Source organism: Panthera onca, chromosome A1, assembly GCF_046562875.1.
Source record: "Panthera onca isolate mPanOnc1 chromosome A1, mPanOnc1 haplotype 2, whole genome shotgun sequence".
Lineage (NCBI taxonomy): Eukaryota > Metazoa > Chordata > Mammalia > Carnivora > Felidae > Panthera > Panthera onca.
In genome coordinates, this window is record NC_138339.1 from 233112616 (window position 1) to 233123995 (window position 11380).

General features: G+C 58.1%; 1 protein-coding gene across 2 annotated transcripts; it reads left to right on the forward strand.

Annotated features, from left to right (window-relative positions):
- Positions 1-1379: 1379 nt before the first annotated feature.
- Positions 1380-7930, forward strand: CDX2 (caudal type homeobox 2). 2 transcript variants are annotated; one of them, XM_060637467.2, is made up of 3 exons: positions 1380-2331; positions 5822-5963; positions 7005-7211. In XM_060637467.2, exons 1-3 carry the CDS (start codon positions 1791-1793, stop codon positions 7141-7143), a joined length of 822 nt encoding a protein of 273 aa, XP_060493450.1. In that variant the 5' UTR covers positions 1380-1790; the 3' UTR covers positions 7144-7211. The 2 variants fall into 2 exon arrangements, with proteins under 2 accessions (XP_060493450.1, XP_060493449.1); XM_060637466.3 differs by having other exon boundaries at positions 1404-2331; positions 5822-5967; positions 7005-7930.
- The last annotated feature ends 3450 nt before the right edge of the window (positions 7931-11380 follow it).

An 11380-nucleotide genomic window follows, 5' to 3' on the forward strand; every position in this document is an offset into this window, starting at 1 on the left:
GAAGGTGAAGAAGTGACAACCGCCAAAGAGCGCTTGACAATGAGAACCGACAAGTGCAGCTGTGGAGATGGGCGGCTAGTGTCCCTCTGGTCCCGGAGCGCCCGAAGCCGCCCAGGCAGCTTGCCCAGTCCCCGGACCGGGCCTCTGCGATCCTCAAATCCTAGTCTGGTGGCCCTGTCTGGGCTCAGAGAGAAAGCTTGGAAGGCCACCTCGGGGCTGCTCCCTGCAGTGGCTACACGGAGCCGGGGCCGGGCGCGTGCGCAAGACAGATCTGGTCGCCTTGCGCTCCTGTCCCGGCAGTTCCCAAGCCAGGCCTCACAGCACTGGTCCCCGCAGCTGCCACTGAGCCCCTGGGGCCCCCGACACAGTGCTTCAAAGTTGGTCCTTTCTCAACTTTTCTTCACTAGGAGCTCTTCAGAAGCAATCATTAGTAACGGCCCGGGTTCCCTGCCCATCTCCTAGAGACGAAAAACGATTTTCTTTGGACAATGTTCTACCTTGGAAAGCAGAAAGTGGTTTTAAGACAAAGGCATTATGTACAATATACAAATACCTAGGTATATATTAGCAGCAATTTTGACTCTCTTTACCTGGATTTTTAACCACTTCAGTAAAATAAACATGTATGGGTAGGCTCGCTGAATTTTCGCAGACAACCTACCGTGTCACCAGCACCCTGTTCAAGAAACCAGAACTTTGCCAGCACTCTAGCAACCCTCTTTTACCCCCCCCCCCCATAACTGCCCTCCACCGTCTGACTTCTGCCACAGGCTCCTCGGTCTGACTGTTTTGTGTCTTTGGATGCAAATGCTTTTTTAAAAACTGAATTGCTTTAATTTAACTTAAATCCCAAACGTGAGATGAACTCGGAGACGCAGCCTGAAGCTAGCAGCATAATTTATCTTGTGCGAGAGGCAAGAGGTTTCCTTGGGGAGGAAAATAGCTGATTAGCAGCCACAGTTGTTTTGGGGCGCGCAACCGTTCTGGCCAGGAGCGCAGAGAGGGCAGGAACCGGCCCCATCTCTAAGGGCTCGGCTCCTCACCTCCCGGGTTGGTCAGAAACGTAGTCATCAAAGCAATGGCTTCCCTTTTCTTTCCTCTTTGGTGTAGAAGGAGCCTGTAGATGCACCCCCCCCCCCACCCCGCAAATGCAGAAACACTACTACTTAGTTTCCAAGCCCAGATTCCCACCAAGATAGCTCCCCCCCCCCCTCTTTTGCAAGTCTCTTGATTTCATTCTTTGAACCTGTGATTGGAGGTTAAAGTGCACCAGGTTGGAAGGAGGAGGAAGCTCTTAACAATAAAGGTTTGAATATTTCGCGGTGATCGGGTCGCAGCCCTCTCTTGAGCTCCCCTCTCCCCTTATCTTTTAAAATGCAAATCGTGTTTCGGGGGGTTGTGCGCGGGGTGCGCGCTGCGCCTCGACGTCTCCAGCCATTGGTGTCTGTGTCATTACTAATAGAGTCTTGTAAACACTCGTTAATCACGTAAGGCCGCCGGCCTGGGGCTCCGCACTCCAGCCTGTGGCGGGTCTTCCCCGCCTCTGCAGCCCAGTGGGGAGGAGGTGGGAGGAAAGAAGGAAGAAAGGGAGGAGGGAGGAGGCAGGCCAGAGGGAGGGACCGCCTCGGAGGCAGAAGCGCCGCGAGGAGCCAGCGGAGCACCGCGGGCCGGGGCGCAGCCAGCCGCCGCTCTCGGCGCCCCCCTCGCCCCTTCCCCTTCGCGCCCCCCGGCAGCCTCCAGCGTCGGCCCCCAGGCAGCATGGTGAGGTTTGCCGTCGGGCCCTCGCCACCATGTACGTGAGCTACCTCCTGGACAAGGACGTGAGCATGTACCCCAGCTCCGTGCGCCACTCTGGCGGCCTCAACCTGGCCCCGCAGAACTTCGTCAGCCCCCCGCAGTACCCGGACTACGGCGGCTACCATGTGGCGGCCGCGGCCGCCGCGGCCGCGAACTTGGACACTGCGCAGTCCCCGGGGCCGTCCTGGCCCGCGGCGTACGGGGCCCCGCTCCGAGAGGACTGGAACGGCTACGCGCCGGGGGGCGCCGCGGCCGCCGCCAACGCGGTGGCGCACGGCCTCAACGGGGGCTCCCCGGCCGCCGCCATGGGCTACAGCGGCCCGGCCGACTACCACCCGCACCACCACCCGCACCACCACCCGCACCACCCGGCCGCCGCGCCTTCCTGCGCCTCGGGGTTGCTGCAGACACTCAATCCCGGCCCTCCCGGGCCAGCCGCCACCGCCGCCGCCGAGCAGCTGTCCCCGGGCGGCCAGCGGCGGAACCTGTGCGAGTGGATGCGGAAGCCCGCGCAGCAGTCCCTCGGAAGCCAAGGTAGGCGGCGGCGGCGCCCCGCCGGAGGGGGCTGCTGGGCCGGCCGCGCGGCCCGCGCCGACCCGGGCGTCCCGAGCCGTCTGGGAGCCGGGCGCCAGGAGGGCCGGAGAGGGAGACAAAGTCAGGGGGCCCCCGACTGCCGGGCTTCTCTACCGCGCCCGGGCTGGCGGGGTGGGGGTGGGGGGCGGGAGGGAACAAGTGGGTCTCCCAACCCGTGTTTAGGTTAGGGCAGAGGAGAGCCTTCCTCCTTCCAACGTCCCAGCACTCCCAGGACACCCCCAGGAATGTGGGCGTAGCACGGCTGCGTAGGAGTGGGAACGCGCGGCCCCCGCCCTTGGTGCCTCTGGCACTCGGTGCGCAGCTTGGAGCCGCCGGGGAAAGGGAGCCTCGAACTCCACCGAGCCGGGCTTCAGAGCCTTGCTCTCCACGCCGCTGAGCCGCTCAGGCAGAGGGGTGCCCTGGGGAGCCAGGAGGGCGGCGAGGCCGCGCGTGGGACCGGGGTCAAGGAATCTCAAGAGCTAGGGCGAAAAGGGAGAGCCGGCAAAGCTGCTGTTGCAGGAAAGGCAGGCCCCAGGAATTAGGCGGAAGGGAGCGCGCCCCGTCATTGAACTCCTTTGATTTGCAAAGGAGTTCGAGCCGTCCGAAGCTGGAGGGCTAGGGGCAAGAAGTCGTGGGTGTCCTTTTGTGTCTGCAGAGGGAGAAGGGGAAGAATCCTTGGTGGGGATTCAGCTTCTGCTCCAGACAGGGATCATTTCTCCCCACCTTTCCTTTCCAGGGTCTCGGGGCTGTGTGTGTGTGTGTGTGTGTGTGTGTGTGTACGTGTGTGCACGCGCAACCATGTTCAAGAAGCTTGCTCAGGAGATATCCCTGCAGACATCCTAGGTTTGCCGGACCGCGAGTGCCCATGAGTTCCCGGTCTGCCCCTTCTGCTATCGGGATATGTGTCAAAGTGGGAAGGAAGTGGGAATAGGTGTGGTGGGAGAGTCCTGTTGGCATCCCCTTTTCGCTCCATGAAGTTTTCCTAGCCTTCTGCACTTCCGCTTTTCTTCTCTTCCCTTGTTTCTGGCCCAGCCCGGCCTGCACGCAGGTTATGGCCACTTTGCAGAGGTTTATAGCCAATTACAGCCGTATAAATCAGAGCAGCCGTTGGGGGCTGTCTCCGGGCATCAGTACTTGAGTCACCGGGCACATGCCGGGTGGGAAATGCGGCCGCCCAGGGAGAAGGCCACAGGGCCAGCCTCGGAACCTCGCCTTGGTGCCTTCCCCAAAGGGAGACGCCGTCGCCCGAACCGAGCGCTGTCTCAGAGAAGGCTGTCTTTTACGGAGCCTGCCTGGGGCGCACCTGGCAGCGACCGGGGGTCCTACGGGAGACCTCTGGTGTGTCCCGGGACAGTGGCCGCGGGGCCAGGGCCGGGGAGGGGGGAGAGGGAGAGGGAGGGAAGCCACAGGAGCCCAGGCCGCGGGGTCAGCAGATGAGAGGCCGCTGTGAAGTCCCGCGCCGAGGTGGCAAGGCCGCAGTCGGCGCCGGGCGCCCTTGTGATGTTAATGTCGGGAGGCCGCGGCCCGCGGGCCAGAGCCCGGCTCCTCTGCGGAGCGTCATCTGTCAACGGGCTAGGGGGGTTGGTCCTCGGCCCGGCCCGCTTTGATATACACCTTCCCAGCCCTGCCATTGTCTCTTTTAGGGCCCGGAAAGAGGGTGGTGACTTTCGCAGTCAATAATGAATTCTCACAAGTCCCTCTCATCTCTCCCCTCCTCCAGCCCCCTCCTTGGTTCCCAGGGGGTGCGGGGCGCCTCCAAGGCCCTTGGGGACGCGGGCCGCAGAGCACGCAGGGGTCCTGGTCACCGCGTCCCCGGCCCGTCCGGCAGACGGAAAGGGCGGCCCTGGCGCAGGAGCCGCTCCCCAAGGCGAGTGTTGCTCCCGGGATGTTCGGCTCGGAGAACTTTCTTGCGCCCCGCTGCCCAGCCCCGGGGGTGCCCCTTTGCGGCTCCAACCTGGGTGCAGTGGCAGCCGCGCCTTGCGCTGTGTGCGTGAGCCAGCCCGAGTCTCAGTTTCCTCATCTGTAAAACGGGCGACTCCCGCCGGTAGCCTCGAGCGGGTTAGCGGCGGTAGCGCGTGTGAACGCGCCCGCCCCTTGCAAGGCTCCCAGGACGTGTTAGTTCCCTTCACTGGCTTCGCAGACGCAGGGTCGGGGCCGCTGCGCCCATTCAAATGCGCCTGCCGGGCCGTGTTTATGTTAATGCGCCTGGCGGGGAGGGGGATGAAAGCGGGGGCCGCCATTTGCTCAGTAGTGGTAATTCAAACAGAATGCGGTTGTTATTAAGGCATTGAAAGGGCTTTTCTTTGATAAGATCGCCTTGTCCTGCATTGTTTGGGACTGTGTTCCCCTTTCAGCGGCTCGGGGGAGCTCCCTCTGATCCGGCCCTGTGTCTTCCCAGGGCGCTTTTGTTGTGGTTTGCAAAGGGTTTTACCTGAACAAAGTCGGCCTGCGGGGCATTAAACACCTCCAAGAAACTCCCAGACCCTTTAGATCTTCCTGTAGGATCGGGCACCGGGCGACTGAACCTGTTCGGCTGCAGGATGACGAGGACCTGGGGCCAACGAGGAGCCCCTGCCAAGGGATGACCCAGGACAGACCCGGGGGAGACGCCAGGTTCTCGGGCCTGCTCCAACCGCGACGGCACTATTTGTCAAGGCCCTTCAGTAAAACAATCAATCTGAGGTTTAATATGTTGACTCAATCCAATGAGCACAGATCACTGGTCAGGATAGCTCTGGCAGAGTTTGTAGCAGAAATAAATGGGGGTGGGGGGGGGGCTCAAAAAAGAAAAAGTGCCAAATGCGAAACCGTGTTCAGCCAGGTATAGAATGTCGCCAGCGGGAGGGGTCTTCTTCCTGCCAGACCCCAGCTCGGAATTCCACCAGATGGGCCTCGTGTGCCTAGGAGGTGATTCTGGTCTGTCACATCCTGCACCCACCCCCACCCCCCTTCCTACTGTTAATAAAAGTAGAAAGCAACAGACAGAAAGTAACACCACCACCCCACGCAGCGACACCAACGCATCCCCACGGCCCCAGCTGCTTTTAGGGTGGGCTTCCGTCTTCAATAGGCCAGAAAATGTGAACATTCCCAGGACTCTGGAGACTCTGTCCTGCCCCCTTTCCCTTTGGGCCCAGCCTGCTCCAGTGCTCTGTTTGGTTTACCAAATGGGGGGCTGGGTTCTGCTATCTTGTGTGTAGGAGGTTGGAGTTTTTCTTCGTTTTTAAAAACCACTTAACCCCAAGGTGAGTTTAGTTGTCTCAGATAGCCTCGCACCCTCCCCTCAGGACCCTCTGGGGGGTCTTGTCAGACCCGGCAGGAATCAGCCAAACCCTGGCCCCCCGGGGCAAAGAAGGAAGAGAAATAGCCCTTGGGTTAGGGAGGTTTGTCATTACCCATGACTGATGGGCCGCCTTGCGGTTCCCCGGCCTAACTTCTCCTTCCTCCACAGTGAAAACCAGGACGAAAGACAAATACCGAGTGGTGTATACGGACCACCAGAGGCTGGAGCTGGAGAAGGAGTTTCACTACAGTCGTTACATCACCATCCGGAGGAAAGCCGAGCTGGCCGCCACGCTGGGGCTCTCCGAGAGGCAGGTGCGAACCGCCTTGTTCCCTCCAGGGCTGGTGGGGTTCCCCGGGGCAGAGTTGGAAGCCGGGCCCCGGAAGCCACCTAGTTCTGTGGGCAGATTAAAGCACAGGTTAGAGGGGCGCCTGGCTGGCTCGGTCTGTAGAGCACGCGACTTTTGATGTCCAGGTTGTGAGTTCAAGCCCCGTGTTGGGCGTAGAGCTTACTTAAATAAACAAATGAATAAATAAATCAGGAGGATGGAGAGCATTTCCTCCCGAATGAGTTTAGAAAAAGTTCCTTCCACCGCTAGTTGTCTTTTTCAGGTGTTGAAAAATTTCCCCATTTTCCGGCACCCGGGAGGTGCAAAAAAGAAAAAAAAAAATACCCCAAAGAACGGAGCAGTACTTTAATCCAGATTTCTATTTGGGTGAAAGAAGAATTAAATTAAAGACCTATTAGCTTTGTGCCCAGCCCAGCACCTGGGGAAAAAAATGAATACAAGACCCCAATCCCTACCCGTAAAAACTAGAACGAGGCTTGACTCATCAACACTGTATATGGTCTAGAAAAATAAATAAACAAACAAAACAGGCCACATCCACAGCCGGGAAGCCCCACAGTAAATCTCATTCTCAGCTTGAAGGTGAGGACTATTCCATTTCAGTGTAGCTTTGAGAGGCCAAAGGTTGTCATTTTGAAGCACATCCATGCTGGCCTCCGCCTGCTTGTTGTAGAAAGGGCTTTGCAAAGTTTCTTTCCCTTGGCTCTGAGACTCTGAACTTTTCCAGTAAAGTTGTAGATAAAGGTTGCTTTAGAACGAAACCTGGTGAACGAGGGGGGGGGAGGGGCTCTTCTCTCCCGAGGCCTTACTGGGCTTGGGAAGGGCTCCAGGGCTGGGGCTGTCACGGGGCTCTCGAATGAACGTCTGGGAGAAGGTTTGGGGGTCCTTTCGAGAGGGCACTTTTTTAACTGGAGGGGTAGATGCTGGTGCTGAAGGCCATTCGTTTTTCCCTTGCATCGTCTTCTTCACCCCCCTGTTTTCCCCTCCATTTTCCACGTCCAGGTTAAAATTTGGTTTCAGAACCGCAGAGCGAAGGAAAGGAAAATCAACAAGAAGAAGTTGCAGCAACAGCAGCAGCAGCAGCAGCCGCAGCCCCCACCGCCGGCACCGCAGCCCCCCCAGCCGCCGCCAGGCCCTCTGAGAAGCGTCCCGGAGCCCCTGAGTCCTGTGTCTTCCCTGCAAGGCTCGGTGCCCGGCTCTGTCCCTGGGGTTCTGGGGCCAGCTGCGGGGGTGTTAAACCCCACTGTCACCCAATGACCTACGGGCGCCTGCAGCGGCCGAGCACGAGGGCCGAGCCACGAGGAGCATAGACTCTGCTAGAATCCTCAGGAGAGACCCCTCCCCTCCCCTCCACAAATGTACACCAACTGACCTAGCTCTCAGAGGAAGAATGGGGGCCAGGACTAAGGACAAGGGGGGGTTGGGTTGGAGGCCTCAAGGAAGACATGCTCCCAGATTTTGACTTTTTCTGGTCTGACTTTCTGCCAGCAAGAAGATGGGATACGATCACTGAGGCTTCATCTCGACCCGCCAGGGAAGCATTGCCTGGACTGGCGAAACAGACCGGGCTTCCAGCCCCCACCTCCCCAGCTCTTGGCTTCCCAAATCTGCAGGAGGCACCTCTGGTTGAGGGGAGAGAACGACTCAGGGGAACACCAATGCTCAGAGCCAAGATGGCTGCCGCCTACTCACTGCGATCCGAGGGCCCGCTGGGCCCTCCTGCTCAAGGGCAGGCAAGACTCTGTGACTGCAGAAGTCACAGGCGGCTAAGATAGGAACCTGGACCTACCAAAGACTGCAGAACCCCCAGGTCTTTGTCTTTCTTCTCTTCCCTTCCCAGACCAGGAAAGGCTTGACTGGTGTGGGCGCCCAGTGGATGGTGTGAGAGGCGTGGTTATTGGACTCCAGGCCTGACAAGAGGGCCCAGGACAGGGCCTTGTTTAGAAAGCCTGTCACCAGAGCTTCTCTGGGCTAAATGTATGTCAGTGCTATAAATGCCAGAGCCAAGCTGGACTTCCTGTCATTTTCACAATCTTGGGGCTGATGAAGAAGGGGAGTTTTTGTTGTCGTTGCTGCTGTTTGGGTTGTTGGTCTGGGTAACATCCAAGCCAGCATTTCAAAAGCCTTCTGGATCCACGGGGAGAGAAGTGGTATGGTGAAGGGAAGTGGCGGGTATTTGAACACAGTTGAATTTTTTCTAAAAAGAAAAAAAGAGAGAGAGAGATAAATGAGCTTTCCAGATTTCAGATTCTGTATTTATCGTCTTCAGATTTTGTCTGGAATTATTATTTTTTTTTTTTTTAAAGAAATGAAACATCTTGTCTACTTGCAACCTAGTGTTGGAAAACTCGGACAGGGAGTGGAGAAGGTTATCTGAACAACCTCATTTTACCCCAGAGCATCAGAAGCCTGAGGGAGCAGGTTTTGAGACCTTCCCTGCCCCCAAGCCTGAGCCCAGCCTTGGATTGTGGAATGTGTGGTTCTCCTGGGGGTGCCTTTGGGCAAAATGCACATCTGAATGGTCAGCTGCTTCCCAGCGGCCAGGAATTATGGGGGGTGGGGGTAAGCGTCCCCTCATATCATCTCCTCAAATCTACACTGACGCAGTTACCAACACTCCCTGCATCAGTGATTCCCTTTACCCCAGGGATGCCCCACAATCCAGCTAAACAGAAGCATTAAGTAAAAAGGCTTTATTTTCTGCTCTCCCAGGGCAACGTTTCCATGAACATAGTCTTCTGTGAATCACTGGGCATTTCTGTGAGCCCTGTCTCCACCCCTTGTCCTTTCTCGCGAAATCCTACCCCCCCCCCCCCCACCTACCCCACAAAGAATTCAAGAACCAGTATAAGGAGAGCCTTTCAGTGGTGGTTGCTTGTTATCTGGCCGACCCGCTGGGGACCGGGCTGCTGTCCCTGAGGTTTTTGGGTCCTGGAAGCCACCGAGCAGGGCCCGGGGAGAAGGGCCTCGCTCTCGATTCCGGTCTTCCCACAGGCACCTTCGGGTCCTAATCGCGGCCCTCCGCCGAGGGAGGAGGTGCCCCGAGGGCTGCGGAGGAAGAGCCGAGCGGCGAGACCTAAATACCGCCTGCAGCATCTCCCCGGTCCCGCGGCCCTTCCGGGTGGCATTCCGCTCGCTCGGGGATTGAGAAAGGGGCGCTGGCGGCCCGGGCCGCGGGCGCCCGGCTCGGAGCCGCAGGGAGAGAGCCCGGCCCGCCTCTCGGGCTGCGGGGTCCTTTGAGCCCGGTGGGGTGGGGGGGGGGGGGTGGGGGGGGTGGCGATCGCCGCGAGGTTAGCCCCCTCCCTCGGCGCCTCCTGCGGAGTGGGGCCGCGGGGAGGGGCGCGCGGACCCGCACCCGGCCGCGCCCACCCGCCCCCCGCCGCCGCCGCCGCGGTTGCTATGCGTTGCTGTGAAACGCCTGTCAATAAACCCTGTTTGGACAGTGCCGCGAGAGCACAAGGGTTGTTTGCTTAGTGGTTAGAGGTTCAAAAGTCGGCATTGTCCCGCGGCAAGCGATTACAAGTTCTTCCCCTCGCCGGGTCCGGCCCCCCAGCACTGACGCCCGCCGCGGGCCCGCGCGCCAGGCATCCGGGGCGAAGAGGGGAGCTCGGCTGCTCTCTGAAATGCAGGCCCGGGGCTGCGAGCCGCCCGCCGGGCTCCCGGGTCGGGGAGGGGGCGGGCCAGGAGGCCCCCGCCCCCCACCCGGTGCCGACGAGGCCACCGCGCCTGCGACGCCCAGACTCCCCCTTCGAGCAAACCCGGGGAGGGGGGGGAGGAACACGGGGACGTGGCGCGAGCGGGCAGTGCCGCCGAGGAGGCGTGGGGGGGGGGGCGGCGGTTGGCGCTGGGACGCCCGGGTGTGTTGTTGAAAGGGCGGCCTCGCAGCTGCCGGGGCCTCCGGCTCTGGGACCGGGATGACTCCGCTTCCCTCCGGATTCCTCGGCCCTCCCGGAGCTCAGGCCGCCAGGGGGCGCGCGCGCTCTGGGAAGAGCGGGGATCCGCGCCCGCGCTCCTCCCCCGCGTCCCGAGCGGACCCGGAAGGGGACTCGTTCGGAGCCCGCTGGACGGTCGCAAGCTCCAGCGCCTGTCCCACCGCGGCTGCTCCCCATCTGGGGCGCCGCGAGGCTTCTCCACTGTGGCCGCGAGCCTGTTGCAACTCAGGCGGGCGCAGGAGATTCTTCAACCGGCTGAGCTGTTCAAGAAAACCAAATTTGGGTGAAGGGAGTTACTCGCCTTCCTAAAAGGTCTTCTTGCACAAGATTTTTTAAAAAATAAAAACATTACAGTAATACGGATATGATATTAGTATATAGAGAGACTGAGAACTTAGGATACATATGGGGGGGGGGGGGATGGACCAGTATTGTGGAACTCCTGTCCAAACAAGGCGTACAAGGGAGGCCAGGCTGGCTCAGGCGACTCTTGATCTCAGGGTCGTGAGTTCAAGCCCCATGTTGGGAGTGGAACCTACTTATAATTTAAAGAAAAAAAAAAAGTTTAAAAAAAGCATATATGGAGAGAAGACGGCTTGAGTCCTTTTTTTCCCTTCTGTGAACAATTCATGGCTTTATCGTATTCATCCCTTAAAGCTAACAAGATGGGCCTTTAATGAAAGTAATGAAAATTTCAATCAGTTTCACTTCTTTCTGATATTATCTATAAGAGTCCTACAATAGTCAAGAAAACTAATCTTAAATGGAAATCTATATATATAAAGAGCAGTATTCTTGCTGTGGTTATCCACAGCCACTCAGGGAAAAAAAATAGGAGAAGGCAGCAAGTAGAAATAAAGAACTTCAACTACACTGAGCACCTGGCTGGCTCAGTTGGTAGAGCGTGTGACTCTTGATCTCCCGGTGGTGAGTTCAAGCCTCACATTGGACCATTGGGCCTAGAGTTTACTTAGGAAAAAAAAAAAAAAAAACTTAAGATCTAAGGGGCATTGTTTGCACCTTGTTTTAGAGAGGGGCTGCTATTTACTAGTTTAATGACCTCGGGGAGATCTCCACCACTAGTGGGGGGATCAAATAAGGTAAAAGTAAGGGAATGCAATTTACAGCACACACGTAGGATCAATCCCCAATAAAGACAAGAACTACGGCTGCATCATGAACCATCTCTTGTAAACAGCAGAAGAATCCTTACAGAGAACCTGTGAACAGGGATGATTCCTCAAATCACACATGAAGTTTTTGGAATTCATTGTCTCACTCACTTTGTCAAGTAGCCCCCAGTCCGTTGTCTCTTGATTTCCACTGCCGAGGCACCTGCATACAATCTCAAGTGACAAAGCACTAACATTCCGGACACGAAGACATCTCACTGCCGTGCATAGTTAACTTTTCATCTACCGGGAAGAACATCCCCAAACCCTTCTT